The sequence below is a fragment of the Ambystoma mexicanum genome, chromosome 10 (genome assembly GCF_040938575.1).
Source record: "Ambystoma mexicanum isolate Mex_15411 chromosome 10, UKY_AmexF1_1, whole genome shotgun sequence".
Lineage (NCBI taxonomy): Eukaryota > Metazoa > Chordata > Amphibia > Caudata > Ambystomatidae > Ambystoma > Ambystoma mexicanum.
The window spans coordinates 244684639-244702929 of NC_090932.1; the positions used below are offsets into that span (position 1 = coordinate 244684639).

The window sequence follows — 18291 nt, forward strand, 5'->3', positions numbered from 1 at the left end:
ACATGTTGTGCAAGTGTGCAAGTGCAAACACACTGATGCAAAACACACAAGTGCAAGAATGCAAATGCAAAAACCAATGTTACAAAATGCAAGATACCCAAATACAATGCAAAAGACAACAATTCCACAGTTAAAAGGAAACATTTTAAATTATTAGACACAGTTTAGTAAAAAGGCCTGCTTGGGGCTGAATAAAATCTTTGAAACCAAAAAAGTCATGGATAACCATAAGATAACTGGAATAATATTACCTACAGTTTCCATGAGTGATGCGGAACAAACAACTGCTCAGAGGGTATTGTAGGGTATTTTGTGTAGATTTGGGGTCTGGCGGTATGTTCTTACCGCCAAAAGAAGAGTGGTTATTTGGTGATGACGTATCCTTGCATCTAGATTGGGTTTGGCCTTACCTCCTTCCAGTGACCATATCTTATTACACTATATATTGGATAATTTAGTAATATACATTATTGGCAGTATTTTCTGGTGGTAAACTATTTGGTAGTGAGCATAATTTCCTCCCCTATTTATAGTCCCATCATACACAAAACCTTCCTTATTCTTATGATACTCTTGTGATCTATAGAGAGCCTTGAACCTACATTCAAGAACACCACACGTTCACATAGAGTGCCACCTGTGGCTGTTATCATTGATTTATCTATACCAGTGAACTATGCGTCCATAGCCCCATTACTGGTTCATAGACCCCCAGTAATCTATATATTATATTAGATTTCACCCAGACAGCATGCACTGGGGAACACACACATACAACTATTTTTCACCGCTAAGTCTTATTTTTAGGACAGCTTATTCTGTCTGTTATTTCATCTACATGGGAAAAATGACAAATGTACTACCTAAACAAATCTTCCCTGTGTCATAAATGCTATTCCAAATGCACCAAGAAAAGAGAAAAACAAAAACTCTCTACACGTTCTGCTATATATTGTGTGTATTAAAAACAATTGCAACTCAAAATAACATCTTACCAATTACATTGCGTTGTTCTCTGAAATAAAAAACAAGAAAAGAAACAACACAGAGACACAGCAACATTCACTTTGCAACATTATAATATGACAAATTAAATGCAGGGGATTTCTTTTGCTTTGCTATACTAACTGTCTGGTAATTTTAGAACACATTCACCATACAGTCGCTTAAAAATAACCTCACTTCGACCTTGGATGCTAACCAAATATTTGCAGTCCCCTCTCCCACACAATCTCCTTTTCACTCGAACAGGCCCAGTCAGCCGGGGTTTTCTCTGTTATCTCGAATGTTTGGAGTGTGTGGCGAAAACATAGGGTTCTCAAGCCAGTGCTAAGTGAAACCAGGCATGTCTGACTGGAAGCCCATAAAAGAGAACTGCCTCTCCCTCTGTCAGACTTTTCCCAGCAAAACTCTGCACCGTCCCATTCTGCATACGTGGCACAACTGCAGATACACTTGCTTCCAATCATATTTGCAGAAAATGTATTCTGTTAACACCCTCATGTCCCACACAATGGTAGCTTCAGATTATAATAACTGTATCTTTTCCGATTTCCTGCTCCCTTCCTGCTTTCTGCATTCAACACAGCAAGAGATAAGAAGAGAGAAAAATCACGTTTAAAAATGAATTTCAAAAATATGTATTTTCACCTCACTTTATACATGGCACTACATTATAATGTTAATGAGTTATCATTCGTGTTTAGTAATTGTTAATTACATCAGTCAGTTACATAAATAATATTTAAAAAATGTAGTCTTCTATGCATGAGGGATCCAAAGAAAGAGAAAAAAAAAATGATGCACTTTTACTCTGTAATTTTAAACTGGGCTTTGGCTGCATTATGAATTCCATACCTTGCATGCCTCCAGCCACAAATTCACCTGTTATACTGACAACATTGGACTGGCTGTATGTGTATGCCACATTATTGCTGGTAACAAGATGCCATCACATTCAGTGAGTTGCTATAAACTTCAAGGCGCTATATATTATACTACAGTATCCATAGTGCGACTCCTCCTGACCACTCCTTGCGGCACAGAAAATTATAAGAATGAATCCAATTTAGTTCATTCACTTGACAGCATTCACTTCTACACAGTGGATCTTCATGGTATCAAAATGTCATAATATTCAGGTCACTTGTAGACAATTGGGGTCACTTAAGTTGCCTAGGACAAGGGTCTGAATACCTTAAAATGGCTTGTTCAAACTTGTGCCATGCTCCAATAGTGCAACAATGCACCCCCCACCAGGATTAGTACAAACGGCACCAGCGCCGAAAAAGGAGTTTGCAGTGGCAGACAGCAGCCAGTAGCAGGATCTGGTGACAAAGGACTGCTAATATTGATCAAATACCAGCCAATGGAATGCCAATTTAATGCCTGTTAATGTCGGCCTATTAAAAAAAAACAATACAGAATGGAATAACAGTCCAATAGACCACTAGACCAATCGATCGATCAAGACTATTAAGACTAATAAGACTGATATAGGCGGTGGGCTGCAGGCTTGATAATCCTACAAACTTTTATTTTGGATGTCGATTGTAGGTCGGCTTGGGTGGCTCAAAAGTGTTTTTCCTGACTTCAAGCCAGACCAAGCCTCTGATCCAGCACCTCCACTTTCACCTGCTTGCCATTGCACTTGCAATACTGCACAGCACTCATTGTACTGTGCTCGGCTCTCAGGGCTCTCTGGGCTGTCGCAGCAGTTCACTCAATAGTTCACTCAATGACTCGATAGTTCACTTATAGCTCACTTGTAGATCGTGCCCCCCAAGCTGTGCACCAAGGGAACCCAGGCTCGCAGGCAGTTCCCAGAAAATTTCGATCAGCTCATAACTCACAAGCTCACAACGGCTCACAGCAGCTCATGGCCTGGCCCGACCTCCCCAGCATTTCACCCCGGCTCTCAGCAGATTACCCTGCAGTTAACTCAAATAGCTTGGTCTCTACGGGGACCCACAAGAACAGCAAAAACAGCCTGCTTCACATATTCATTGAAGAAATATTTAAGCCATAAGTTCAGAGGTGCATGGACTGCCCCAAGATGGGCCTGGATAATTATCGTGCTCTATTTTATGCTGATGATGCATTGGCTTAAAGGCAAACTTGAATGCATCTTTAATGAAATGGGAGGACCTCAAATTGCAATTAAACACTGAAAAAACAAAGACTGTGGTCTTCAGACCACAGTTCTCGAAGCGCAATCCATTGCACATCTATGTGGATGAATGCATATTGGAACATACTTTGTTCTACGTTTATTTAGAAATTAGATTCCATTAGAGTCGTGGATGGCCCTCACAGCTTGCTAAAACCTGTGCAAATCTGGGAAAGTATAGCGGGGTAACACAGGCATGGAGCCATCTTTCCCGCGGTAGAACTATACCGAAAGCAGGCAATACCCGCTTCAATATTTGGTGCAGACATTTGGGGTTATAGCAGTTCACAGTCCCTTATCAAAATTGAAAATAGGTTTTACAAAATGTGCTCCAATTGCTGCAAAGCTCACCTGCAGCATTATTACACCTGGAATATGACATGAGCCCGATAGGATATTTTGTTGCTTTAAAACCAGTCTTCTACTGGCTTAGATTGTGGAGTGCGGATGGCATAGGAAAGTACAGAGATGCATTAAAACTTCCATTGAGTCTGGAGTGGGGAATGCATCCCCTGGGTAGCAAATATTAAAGAACAATTGATAGTGCTAAATGAAGCTGCATTGTGGGAAGCCCCCAATAACATTGACATATCTGCCTCATTTAGCATAAAGCAAGCAGCAATAGGAAGGGCAAGATAAATGATGATAGAGGTAGCTATACACCTTAAATTGGGCCTATGCTATCTCCAGGGTAAATCAGATTTTGGTTTTGAAAGTTACCATGATTATATACAACCGCCCTATGAGAGATCCTTGTATATCCGGTTTAGGATGGAAACATTATCCATAGCTTGTATTCTGAATTGTGGGGTCCGGGTGAGTTAGTTATATGTCCTCTTTGTGCTTTAGGTATGGAAACTGTTACTCATTTATTGTTCATCTGTGTAAAATTGAAAGATTTGAGTAGCTGTTACATAAGAGCACAATTTAGGGATGCTAGTTTACAATCCAGCATTGTAGCTCTGAAACGTTGCAGCGATTCAGCTATCGGCCATATTGTATTTGCAGTAGCCCATTAGTTCCATAGTGCCAGGTTTCTCAGATTTAAAATATTGGCAAAGATTAAGGATGATGGTAGTAAACCAGACCTAATATTATAGGTCTATTGAAAAGGGAATCAGTTGTCTATTTTATGGGATGACCTGAGGCAGCAAGTAAGCTCTACTCTTGTTAGGAATTGCTAAAGATCTGTACTATTTTATTGGTTTAGAAATTTAAAATGGGATGACTTTTCTGAACATCTTTAATGTAAAATGAACGTTGTATCTTTTTTGTCTCTTATGTAAGGAAATTGATTCTGTACGTCTATTTCAATGTCTTTGTTACTTTATGATTTTATACCAAAAAAGTATTAAAGAAATACAGTTAAAAAATATGAAACAAATCAACAACATTGTTTTTTTGTACTTTTTCCCTTTGTGCCAAGTAAAACGTTCTGTAAATCAGGCCCTCGATGTGAAAAGCTGCACACATCTTGCAGAGAAGTCTGTTTCTTCACTAAATGATAAAAAAAGAGGAGGCTCACTGAATCACACATGCGCAAAAGGGCATGAGCAAAAGGACCAGTGGAAAATTGTTCACAATTCCCTGACAGCAAGTAACTGCATTTTTACACCTTTGAGAGGGGTCTTCTTTTTCTATTTGCATTAGCTTGCGTCAAGAGTTAAAACACTAATCCTCTCACTCAAAATTGAACCAACCAATGGGCTAGAATCTGATCCATTGATCCCAGTGAATGGAAACATAGGAACATTATTTTCCAAAACATTGCTTTGTCACATTAAAGAATTAAGTATAACAGCCAATCGATCTATACTACCATGTGACATTTACCCACAGTTCCACTCATTTTTATGGATGTGTTCTTTCATTCTCGAACTTTCTCCCTCGTTGGAGGTTTTACCTGCATGAAAGCGATTTTTCATCTTCACTTGTGGGGTTATTAAAGTTCATTTAGAATATACCAATACCATTTATGCCAATAACCTTTCAAATTGCTTATCAATTACAAAACATTCTAGACATATGGAGGTATTTTGCAACTCTAATGGATCACCTTATTGTCAAATGGATTGTGACAGGGTTTTGTATTGGCAGCACTATTATTCATTCTACAAACTTTTCATCACTTTCATTGTCTTAACCAAATGATGATGTAACATGAGTTGATAGTTTCCTGCACCAAAATGTGCTTCACACTGATGAGTTGATTCTAATGTTTCAGACAACCACATCCATCCCCCGCCCCCAGAACTCACAGAGAAACTGCAGGAACAGTCACTGCTGAATGGTCCAGTTGTGAGTGTAAGACTAAGGCACTTCATGTTGGACACCAGCAGATTAACTACAGGAGATTTTTATGACAAACAACTGTATTGGAGTTTTAAGTATGTTTTTTCAGAGAAAACATGTTAGATGAGGTAATTGGTAATACAAGTCAGAGAACCACGCTGTAAGGTCAGCTGTGCAAAGTTGGCAAAGCAATGATTTCATGAATGTGCTTTGGGATCTGTTCGGCCTTCTCATCAAATGACTAAGGCATATTTTGATGAGAAATATTGGTGTCTGGTTCTGAATCTTATCCCAAAGTCCCCTGTCTGTGAAATCTAAATAAAACTCGATCTACAGGGCAAATACAATGCACGCTTTTCTGCTTACTTGTCTGTGTCATGGATTGAGCTTGTTGGGCTCTGGTTGATGGTGGGCCCACTATCTGTGCATAAGTGTTTGCATATAAGGCCTTTAAGATAAAACTGTGAGATGATAACTAAACCTGGAATACACCACTGCTTTTGAATGCCCACCTCTTTATGGGTTACACAAATTCAGTTCCTCCTGCTTTCCTGATAGATTAGAATATTATAGTAGACATAAGGAATTAAATACACTCTACTCATACTCTGCTCATCAAACCTACTGCTTATATGAGTCAACTACACTCTCACATAATATGTGCTGGAGTTGCTGTGTCCATCCAAGGCCAGGCGTGTTTAAGGATTTGACAAACTCAGCTTTAAACGATTGCCCTACACAGGTGATGGGGATCTTTGTATATGCTTGAACAAAAGCAGAGTCGTAAGAAGCAATATACATAACCTTGCTATTGCAAACCAATTTGGTATGGCTCTGGAAGCCCAGGCATAGAGGCAATCAGAAAGCTCCGTTTCAAGAGGTTTTCTTTCCAGGTGCCCCACACTAAAAACATAATACATACAAATATGTGTAGTTGATGTTTGCAAATATTAACCTTTTAACTTTTATTTGTCGTTTTTTAAATGTTGGTTGGTTAACATTGGTTTATGTGTTTGGACTTGTATGACTATGCCTTTTGCCAAGTAAATACAGGATTTATTGTTTCATATGATGCACTTTAAATAGGGATGCACAGCATTTGGCAATTGCGTGTTTGCCAGTTTTGTGCAATTGGGCTTTAAATGTTGCCAATTGTATACAAATAGTAACATTTTTAAAAAAAAAACATATTAAATACATGTGAAGTACATGATTTCCACAACAATGAGTTTTGCAATTTCAAAAACCTGCAAACCTGTTCTTAAAAGTCAGCAAAATGTTGTTGGAGATCCTATCAGGAAACTAAACTAAACTTAGAACACCCGAAAAAATGTGTATTTGCAGGTTGTGTACTAGGAAAGTGGAAAATAAAAGCAAACCGTTTTAAACTAGAGCTTTTCAGGTATTCTACTTAGGAAAAATCGAGCAAATGTATTTTGTCACATTTCCTGTCACATTTCTTTTTCAGCAAACTAAATAATCATTATTTACTAGGAGTTTCTGTTTATTTTACTGAAGCAAAAGCTCACAAAAAAGGTTTACTTTAATTTCGAGTAATTCAGCAAGAGGCACAATTGAACATTAAATCATGCATTTTGCAGTTTCACAAAGTGAAAAACTATGGATTTCACCCAGTTATCCTAATTATAAAGGTTATCATTCAACAGTAGATATCATTAAAAATCAATGGCGCTAATACTCGGACATTGTTGCAGTGATGAAAGTGCAATTGTGCACAATATTTTCATGGGGGCCGGGGGTAATCCATTCCCTCTGAGTATTGCTTTAGTTTTGTACCAGGCCAGTTTTTGTCCAGCTTCAAATTTCATGTAATTAAACAATCCACCAGTACAAAGGTTTGATACAAATGGAAGTTTAAGTTTATTTGTATCTAGTAATGCAAGTTCTAAAAATATCCCTTTTTCAGTTCCCCTAGGTGCAGCTACAATATTCATTGGCGTCTGCGTAAGCATACTTCTCATCATTATCATCATTTTGGGGATCTTCAGAATCCGGGAATGTCATCAAACAAGAAGGCAGCAAAATGATGAGACGAGGGATAATGAAATTGACTGGGATGACTCGGCTCTGACCATCACCATCAACCCTATGGAGGTAAGTTAACAAACAGCACATTGATACAGTATAACCCAAGTTGAGTTTTAAGCCATGAGAACAAGATAAGTGCATTGCAAATAGTTATATTTGTCTCCACGAACCTATGTCTGAAAACAGTGCAAATAAGTGCAAAATGTCAGGTGCCACCCTGTGAGGGTAGCCCTATTTGCAAGGCTGTTCTTTGTTTCTCCTTCCCGTCCTGCTCATTTTGGGTGAGTCCCGCCAGAATCCCCATTCATGATATGCACCCTCCTCCCTTCATCCTGCACCCCTTTCCAACTGTGCTCTCCGCTTCTCCGACCTACCTTTTTACAGTTGCTCTATTGACATGTGCGGTGGGCTGCAGTGTGACACACTATGCCGTGGGTTATGCCCGACACTCTTTTGTGAGCCGGTCTGTGTGATGTGACAAAATGGTACGCCCATCACATTCTGGTATTTTTCTGAACAATACTTTGCATTCTAAGACATAGCTGTTCTATTTACTTGAGTTATACATATGGACCTATGTGTGTCAGCATGCAAAGTGTATTTGCCTAAAAAGCCAGAACTTGCATTAGGTGCATCAATTACAATAGTGGTGATTCAGGAACTACGGCCTAGACCTCCTTCAATAATCCATGCTGTTTATCCAAAATGGAAATTTGTAAGCTTGAACCCTGGGGTGTTGCTAGGTCTGGAAAAGATCCAGGGCTAAGTTAATGTCAGGACTATTGGGTCTCTGATCTAGCTAGCCTATTGTTTGTAGCCCCTGAGCTATTAACTGGTTGAGGCGTTCCCCGGGTAATGGAAGGTTTTTCGGCAACAGAATTGGCCGAATCCGATTTCATCAAATTTTATACACGATTATTGCCACCAATATATGTGGGGATTGGGTTTAGGTGAATAAGTAATGTGGGGGTATTATGAGGGAGGGCTGCGGGGGTCACCCCACATATATTTGTGGCAAAGTCGAAAAAGAAAATAATTACTCGATGAAATCGTTTTCTACCAAAAAGATGTGACCAGATCACTTAGAACCTTTCCCTGAATCCATTCTCTACACTGGTGTGCCTCTCCAGAAAGAGTTTAATCTGTGGTGACTTCTGCCTTAGGTAGCGTAGAGGGATAAAGAGAATTCTAAGGATATTGCAAATTCTTTGTTTCAGATTTGGTCTTTCACATATGCAGATCTGTATTTAATAGGGCTGATAGATACTAACACACTGGGTTTCCATTAACTGTGAGGAATCATCGTTCTTGTAAGCCCCTAACTCTATTCATTCTAAAGCCTTGTTAGAAGTATCACTGCCATTCTCGGTTCTGTGTGAATTGGTGGAAATGTATTGGGGATATTTTGTGAAGTGTTTTTTGTTGTTGTTTATTGTGACATTTTAATGCAATTGCATGAAGGGGAGACCCACACGAACCCCCCCCACCAACGTTTTTGTTACCCCAACCAACACCCCCCACATACATGTGTGTTGAAATTCGTTGAAAAGATTTTTTACAAATTTTCCCTCGACCAATTCTGCTGCGGCAGCAATAACCTATCGCCCAATGTCTTCTCTCCTGATTGAAAATGGAGTGCAGATATAAACCACAGAGTTGCCTCGATGTTTGGAACAAATATTAGTTTACTTCGGGTAACATTACAACTGTGGCAATAACCATATGGCATGTCCGAATATCACCTGTTTTACCAAACTGCCTGATAATGTGTTTGGACACCCATGAACCACAAATCCACCTGCTTGCGAGGGGAGCCAGTTCACCTCTTCAAAACCAAGGCATATGGGACTTCAGAATGGAGGGTTTTTATTAGTCAGCTTGTGGAAGTAATCCAGTTATAGTGCCTGCAATAAAGGAAAAGCTGTTTGGCATTTGCAGCACAAGTACTAGCAATGATGGGAATTACATTATTTTGCCTGAAGACAATGGGCCTCATTATACCCTGGCTACCTCCAATCTCGGAATGAGGGCCACAAAGTTTAAGAGAGAAGAGAATGGGTACGGGTGTAAAATGTGGCAATAGATGACAGATAAGGTGGGGAAAGATTATGAAAAGACTTGAAAATTAGACAAAGGAAATTGAATTTAAGACAAGAATGAAAGAACAGCCAGCAAAGGCTTGAAAGGGTAGCAGCAACAGAGTCATGAGGACTGGAAGAGTTATACATGATATGATATGATGAGGCATTTATAACCCGCCTGGACACAAGTGTTTCTAAGTGCGACAAGACACGGTAGGGAGACATAGGGAGGATGAAACAAATGATCGTACTAGGCCTTGTGTCATTCGGATCGTGCAATTGCAGGGGGGTCTAAACTTTAGTCCCCATGGATTTAATGGGACTTATGTGTAAGACAGGGAGGCCAAAGAGAAAACAAGAGCAGAAGAAAAGGTGTGAGAAACTTAGCAAATATATAAGGAGCTTAAACGCATGGAATGAAAGAAAAGCCCTTTCTGTACGAATATTAAACAGATACGCTCTTCACGAATGATGAGTGAAAGAAAGGGAAGAATCCAAGTAGACTGCCAGGTTATACACAGTTTGTGAGATGGGTAGACAAGATGGTGGGAGAGGGTGAGGTATGGTAGAGGCAGGAAAGAAGAGTACCTTTGTTTTAGTGGTGTGTAGGACAAGATAAGGATTGGCCATCCAATATTGACTGGCCAAAAGAAAGGAGAATAAGTTAGCATGTATCGCAGAGAAGAAGGAAGAAACGGATAGAAAGATCTGAGTTTCATCAGCATAACAGCGGTGGGACAAACCAAAGGAGAAGATGACAGACACACAATTGCAGATGTAGAGGGAGAAACAAATCCTCGAAAATTGCACTGTCTGAGGTGAAGACAGTGGACTTTGGTAGGTTCCAATCTATCAAGAAACCATATATATATATATAAGTATATATAAAAAGTTTGGAGATATATATATATATATATATTCAATGAAAAAACTTTGTTAAAGGGACATTATGGTTCCAAGTAAAACCGAAAAACCCTTGAAATTCACCAGTTATGGTAAGGTAAGCAACCATAACTCGCGCCACCACCATGCACTGCTAAGCCTAACACCCAGGACATCAAAGAAGACATCACAAATGTCACTGATGATATCACTGATGACATCACATGTCTGACTCCCCCTTGTTTCCTTTCGTGACATATCTAGGCCACATGATTTTATTTAGTAACAGTCAGGAACTAAACATTGTAAATTACTATATTTGTAGATTTATCCTTCAAGTATGTTCTTACAATAATTCCCTTATGGTCCAGTCATATCATATGAAACATATACATAGAGGAAGACACAACCTTGAAAGACAGCAATCCTTTTTGTGCATTAAAATTATCAGTAGATTTATCAGCACTTTCTGAAAGTTTTGATGTTTTTTAATTACTGTACTTTCCCTGTATATGCTCATATTTTTATATGTTGTACTCACACTATTTTCCTTAGGGTCCAGACACATCATGTGATATATATATATATATATATATATAGGGTAAGTAACAGCTTTGAAACAGAGCAATCATTCCTCTGCATAAAGGTAATCAGTTAGGTTATGAACACTTTCTGCCTACTACTGCTGTTTTTTTTTCTTACTTCAATTCCCTTGTATATATTCATATTTGTATGTGGTGTTGTCTCTTTGTGATTTGTCTATAAAAATACAATTATGTAGTAAGTGGGTTTTATTACCTACTTATCACAAGTTTCACTTTACGCAAAACTCTAATATGAAAACAGTTATAATTTCACTATTCAACATGGCAAGTTTATGAATATTGCATCTCCATCATGTATGCTGCACACAATGCCTACATTTCTACATGAGTACCTTAGTATACTGGATTGAAGTTAATAATAGAATGCTATTTATATCAATCCATAGTTTAATGCACTGATTAGCACTTGATATTTATTCCAATAATCCTTGACACTATTTTTATTAACATTACACTGAGAATCCCTTGTGCAGACTTTTCATGAAAGGTAAATGCAAGTTTCACTTGGAACCATAACGTCCCTTTAACAAAGTTTTTTCATTGTATTTCATAGGTTTTTAGTAGCGCAACTTAACCATAACGTCCCTTTAACAAAGTTTTTTACTGAATTTCATAGGTTTTTAGTAGCGCAATTTAACCATAACGTCCCTTTAACAATGTTTTTCCACTGAATTTCATAGGTTTTTAGTAGTGCAACTTAACCATAACGTCCCTTTAACCAAGTTTTTTTACTGAATTTCATAGGTTTTTAGTAGCGCAACTTAACCATAACATCCCTTTAACAACGTTTTTTCACTGAATTTCATAGGTTTTTAGTAGCGCAACTTAACAATAATAACTTTGACTTTATGTACATGTAATATGGAACATACTGAACCTCTTGTACTGAACTTGATGTCTGTGAACTCTTTTAATGTCCGCGGACATGTTCAGAGAACATTACCACTACCTAAAAACTCTTGGGAGGTATGTTTGATTGTTATATCATAACATAGAAAAATTTAACAAATTCAAAAAGCAGCACACATACACATCATATGTAGTAATACATAAGAAATATAACCCATATATGTAACACACTAACCATTCATTTAAATTCAATATGTTATAAAATGGAATATACCAAAAGAAGATAAATTGGCTTCCAACATAATTACCTCACAGACACTACAGAACAAGACCAGACCTACAGAGTACTTAGAACATATCTTACCTGAAATTGTAAGTGTACTTCATTTTACTCATATATTTATAAACTTTCTGTATTAGATAAAAAAAAATATTATCTTTTTTTTTCTCACAGAGATGGCTAGTACTCTGGAATGTCTAGAGTAGCATTTCCCACATGAGGAAATGTCACACGATAGTGAAACTAATGGTAAACACTTTACAATATAAACCATTTCATTATTATTATTTTATATACATTTAACATATATATATTTTTTTGTACAGAGCATACCAAAATAGAAAATACCTCTGAAGAAACTGTTACGGATAACAAGCTTGACAGCATAAAAGAAAAAATGGATTTATTGTTGACCAATTTTAATAATTTGAAAACTTTTGTTGAAGATCATTTTAAAACAAAAACGTCATACCATTGCCCCACATGTACTTGTCCCCCCTCACCATATCCCAGTCAATTATCCCCAAACCCTCTCCATAACCCAAAACATTTTGATGACACTTCCATCCTTTCTTCACCTGATACCAATCATGTCGAAACCCCTAATTTTCCTGTTTTTGTTTCCGTTTCTGCCTCACCTTCGCTGTCTTAAATTATTAATATATGTTAAATAAAGTTACATTTTTATATTGTGTTGTAATTTGTTTCCGTTTTTTTTTTAAAACAATGTTGGTGTTCTGAAATGTTCGTAAATAAACGAAAATGGAGGTGTCCTGAAGAACACTATACCTGTCCGTATTGTTCACTAGCAAGTTGAAACTGTTCTAAGAACACACGCGGTGTCCTGAAATGTTCGTAAAGAAACAAAAATTAAAGTGTCCTGAAGAACACTATACCTTTCCGTAGTGTTCGCTAGCAAGTTGAAACTGTTCTAAGAACACAATTGGTGTCCTGAAATGTTCGTAATTAAACGAAAATGGAGGTGTCCTGAAGAACACTATACCTGTCCGTACTGTTCGCTAACAAGTTGAAACTGTTCTAAGAACACACGCGGTGTCCTGAAATGAAAATTAAAGTGTCCTGAAGAACACTATACCTGTCCGTAGTGTTTGCTAGCAAGTTGAAACTGTTCTAAGAACACAATTGCTGTACTGAAATGTTCGTAAATAAACAAAAATGGAGGTGTCCTGAAGTACACTATACCTGTCCGTACTGGTCGCTAGCAAGTTGAAACTGTTCTAAGAACACACGCGGTGTCCTGAAATGTTCGTAAAGAAACGAAAATTAAAGTGTCCTGAAGAACACTATACCTGTCCGTGATGTTCGCTAGCAAGTTGAAACTGTTCTAAGAACACAAATGGTGTCCTGAAATGTTTGTAATTAAATGAAAATTGAGGTGTCCTAAAGAACACTATACCTGTCCGTACTGTTCGCTAGCAACCTGAAACTGTTCTAAGGACAAAATTGGTGTCCTGAAATGTTCGTAATTAAACGAAAATGGAGGTGTCCTAAAGAACACTATACCTGTCCGTACTGTTCGCTAGCAAGTTTAAACTGTTCTAGAAAACACGCGGTGTCCAGAAATGTTCGTTTGACGTGTGACACACTTTTAATTACTTCAGGATCTGAACAGTGTCCGTAGAACATCAACATGCATGCGCAAACAAATGTCCGTGCATTTGGTGTCCTGCGGACAGGCGCTTCCTTCGCGGACATGTTCGCGAAGGGATCATGTGACCGCGCCCACGCTAATCGCGTGTTCTGAATGCGGACACTGTTCGTGTCCCCGAACAATTTAAAAGTATATTTTTGAGTAATCTACAATATTTTTCAATAAAAACTCATCATGGCACAAGTCCCACATAGTAATCGTGAGTTTCTACATACCTTCTGAAACTTTTTGAACCCTTTTTTGCATTCGATCGGTCCAAGGACAGCGCGCATGTCCGTGGACTCTGAAAAATCACCCCTATAAAAGACCATGCCCTAGAGTTTATTCTCATTGTGTTTCTGACTATTCTTCAGAGCATTGTGATTTATGCTGCCATTTGCAGACATCCATCATCAACCTGATGGCAACCATGGCTCCACTGCTGCCAGCCAGTGCTGTATCTGCCTCAGCACCAACCTCACCCCTCCACCACCACCACCTTCCCAAGGGCCTGAAGAGGGGAACAGGAGTGAGGATGCAGAGGAGGAAGAAGAGGATGACGATAATGAGGTAGAGTAAATCCCTACTACCCGCACTAGGCGTGAGTCTTGGGTGTGGCGGTTGTTTACCATTCATGGGAATGGTCCTAAGGCTCGTGCGAACGGTGTCACCTGCAATGAGTGCAAAATGATACTAAGTCGTGAGAGGCACAGTTCGTACAGCTTTGGGACCATGACCATGAAGCGACACCTGAGGTCATTTCACTCTGGGGCTATTCGCAAGGTTGTACCTTGCGAAGAACGTAGTAGGTTGATTTCCTCTACTTCATCCTCCGTTTTTGATCCTGTCACCACAAGGGCCACCTCTGTGGGACAGCGTCTTCCTCAAGCCGCCTCACAGGCCATACAGAATTCTGATGACCCTTACCTTTCGAGGGTCACAGTTGTATGTATGTACTGTGACACAGTACTCTGCAGGGGGGAGCCACTTCGGAGTGCTTTTGAGACTATCATCTCAGAGCACGAGAAGACCTGCTCACTACCCAAATAAAACCCACTCTACATCTTCCTCTCTCAGCTCGCCCTTTCGTATCCCTGTGGTTGGTGTCCCCCCTTCCCCCTCCTTTCCCCTCCTCTCCTAGTGTGTCGTGTATAAAAAACCAATAAAAATACAAAATAACAAAAAAAAAAATATGCTCTTTTCAGAGCCGCCTTTCGCAGTTAAAAAATAGAAGTGAAGATAAATGAAGCAAGGCCCTTTGTATTTTTTAGAAGTCCGCGGACAGTTTGCGAACATCTAAAAAATTGGGGTGCTACCCTATTAAAACCATTGCATTTTTCTCTGGGAGGAAGTGGTGGCTCTGAAAAGATCCTTTGGGAGGTGTTTGTATGTCAAAAATTATAAATACTTAACACCTACTTCAAAATGGATGCTGTAATTTTAAAAAGGTGGCAATGCATTTTATACATTTCTCAGAAAAATTTGATTGCCAGCATAAGTAAGATGGACTCCATCTCTCCGAAAAATGTATGTACTACGAAACATAATATTTTCATTGTGAAAAGAGGACATGCCAAAATCTCTTAGAAAGGCACCAACAGCCTTATTAACATTGTGCCTTGCTTTTTCCATTTGTGGACCAAATGAAGAAGAACAAAGCCACATTTGTCTCTGCGCAATCCGTGAAAATATTACTTGAGAATTACGAAACATGTCCATGACCTTCCCAAGTCCTTCTTTCATAGCAAATTGCAAAGAAATTCCAGACACATGTCCTAAACTGTTCCCTCCACAATGAATTACAAGTATGTCTGGATTTTGCTCTGTCTCCAAAGTAGCACAGAGAGGTAGCAAGTCCAACCACTTCATTCCATGTACTCCATGCCAGTGTACTTCCAGATGTGGAAATCCAAGATCTACAGCTACTCCACAGCTTTCAGCATGCACCTTCAACCAATGTATCCATGAATCTCCCAAAATCCAAGCAATCTGTTTTCTGAAACACACAGCCATAGCTATCTGTTGTTCTCTCAGCAAAAAGAGTATCTGAAAAACTCTCTCCTGCCTCAACACACCCACTAACATTTCCTGACCAATCCCTTTCAGTGCTCATTCTCATTTGCATGACTTCTGAACCCAAAAATCAGCGGTTGAAGTGTACGAAAAGAAGTAGTGGAACTATGTTCACTGCTGGCCTGCACCCACTCCCCGCAAACCCCATCACCACGACCCCTCCCATGCGCAATACAAACCCCCAAACACTTGCACCTTTTTATTTAAGGGAGCGTTCAGTGCTACACATTTATTTTAAAACAAAATTATTTACAGTTTCTTCTTAAAATAAAAGTATAGGAGCTGTAAAAGGTAATTTAAAAAAGTAAAGGAGCACCGCTCCCGACCGCTCCCGCTCACTTCGACCACTGCAAAAAATCCCCGGATGTAACACCCGATGTCCGCGAACTACCGACATGTCCGTGGACATATCGTAACATGAACAGCCCTTCTACCATTTCCACTTCACTCTCTGTGCCATTCCCTCATTGGATGTAGCTAAGAAGTCACATGACCATCCACCAATCACATTCAAGACCTCTACATCTCACTGCATCATCATAGATCAGCACTGCAAATGTACTGTGAATCTCTCTGAGTACAAGTGTAATATCATTGGCAAGGACCATCTACAAGAAATACTGTACAAGTCTCCAAGATTTCTACTTGCAGCTCCACAAACTACAGGTATGATTATTTTCTGTACAGTACATGAACACATTTTCAAACTGACTTTAGCTTGTGTAATCTGTAAAATGAATCTACTGTCTTTTTTTCAATCTCCTAAAATCAACTGTCACTCATAAACCTTTATACTATTTACTTTCTTTATACACACACACTCTATGTTCAAATCTCAAAAAATAATACTTATACAATTACATATTTTTTATTTCTTTATTTATTTAATTACTTTAATTTAAGCATGACATTGAGGCACTATTACCTGTAAGAGCTTAGTTTCAGAAATAGTGGTATTCAGTGGTACATTATGAATTTCAAAAGACATATTAAAGATATTTTGTTTGCTACAGTTAGTCATTGCTATACAATCTGTTCATTAAGAACATATCATATGTATTGAACTAGTGTGACGTACCTTATGTAAATAAGATAGCTTTAATGGTTTTGAGAAAGGGGCTGAGGATTTCAATTAAAAAAATCAATGTCTAAATTAAAAACAGTGCTATATACAAACAAAATTACTAATTTGTTTCTTTTACAATTGCAGTGAAGACCATTCTCCTGAAAGGAAGCAGCCGAATTTGAAGAACAAAGAAGAACTAAGAAGTAACCTGTTCATTTTAGACAAAAAGTAAGTAGAATATCATCATAATATTTGTATTATTACTCAGACACACTGAAGAGGGAAAATCGAGATCAAACTCATGCCCCCTCACCCCAGGCGCATATACAGAAGAACAGCAGGAAGAACAAGGAGCGCACTTAGCCTTTGAACCAGGCGCCAGCGCACCCATGGGTGACAAATATGCTGAAACACACCCACTTCACCAGCAGTGCAACTTCCATGCTACATTAGAATCAATGCTGCAATATCAGAATCTACAAACACAAAAATCCCTGTTTAAAGGCTTGCAAATGCCTATATGAATTAACATGGTCTAATTGCACAGTGTAAAGCCATGTTTCAGGAAAATTACAGCCAAGTTCATTTCTCTCACTGAACACTGGCTGCAGAAGCCTTCAGCAACATTCCTCGCAAAACCCCCGAACTGCCAAGGCTGCACATTCAAGATAAGACTGCCACAAATGCGAATAAATCACGGCAACCCAGTGTGTTTTTTTTCTTTCTGGGAAAGAAAGACATTTTCTCAAGGACTCGCACAACATTTGAAACATAAATTGTAACAAGAATGGCGCAGCCCAGCCAATCTGCGCTCAGAGCTCAAGTGCAAACTGCTTTCTTCAGCTAAAAAGTTATGGGAACAAGGTCATATTGCAACAAGTTAGAATTAGGTAATGGGGGCTGGCACAGCTAAATCAACCCACTGACGCAAAAGGCTAATATCCAATTATCAGGCTCTCTATAAGGGCTACATAGGTAACCTATCACTTAGCAGCCAACAGCAGGAGGAGTTAGGTTTCTGGGAACTGATCCAATTCTGTGAGGTCAGCCTGCAGTGTGATTACAAAGCTGGCTTGCAAGCCAGCCCCGGGGGAGACGGCGCCTGAACTCTCGATGTGCACGATGCTCTGCGTGTTTTTTTCTTTTTTTGCTGCCAAGAAATAAACGCAGTTTGGAACATGCTGCTGCCTGCTTGGGACTCTGTTGCAATTCTGTGGCCCATATGGGAGGTGTTGGGGTCTCCCATAGCTGGTGAGGGTCTGGCTGCTGGCCCCCCACTGCCCTGATGGGGGTC

General features: G+C 39.1%; 1 protein-coding gene across 1 annotated transcript in view; it reads left to right on the forward strand.

The window, feature by feature from the left end:
- CLSTN2 (calsyntenin 2) overlaps positions 1-18291 on the forward strand; it is a 3665407-nt gene that overhangs the window by 3624407 nt on the left and 22709 nt on the right. The window contains exon 17 of the mRNA XM_069617773.1: positions 7389-7576. Coding sequence (XP_069473874.1) covers positions 7389-7576 — 188 coding nt within the window. The remainder of the gene's footprint in view (positions 1-7388; positions 7577-18291) is intronic.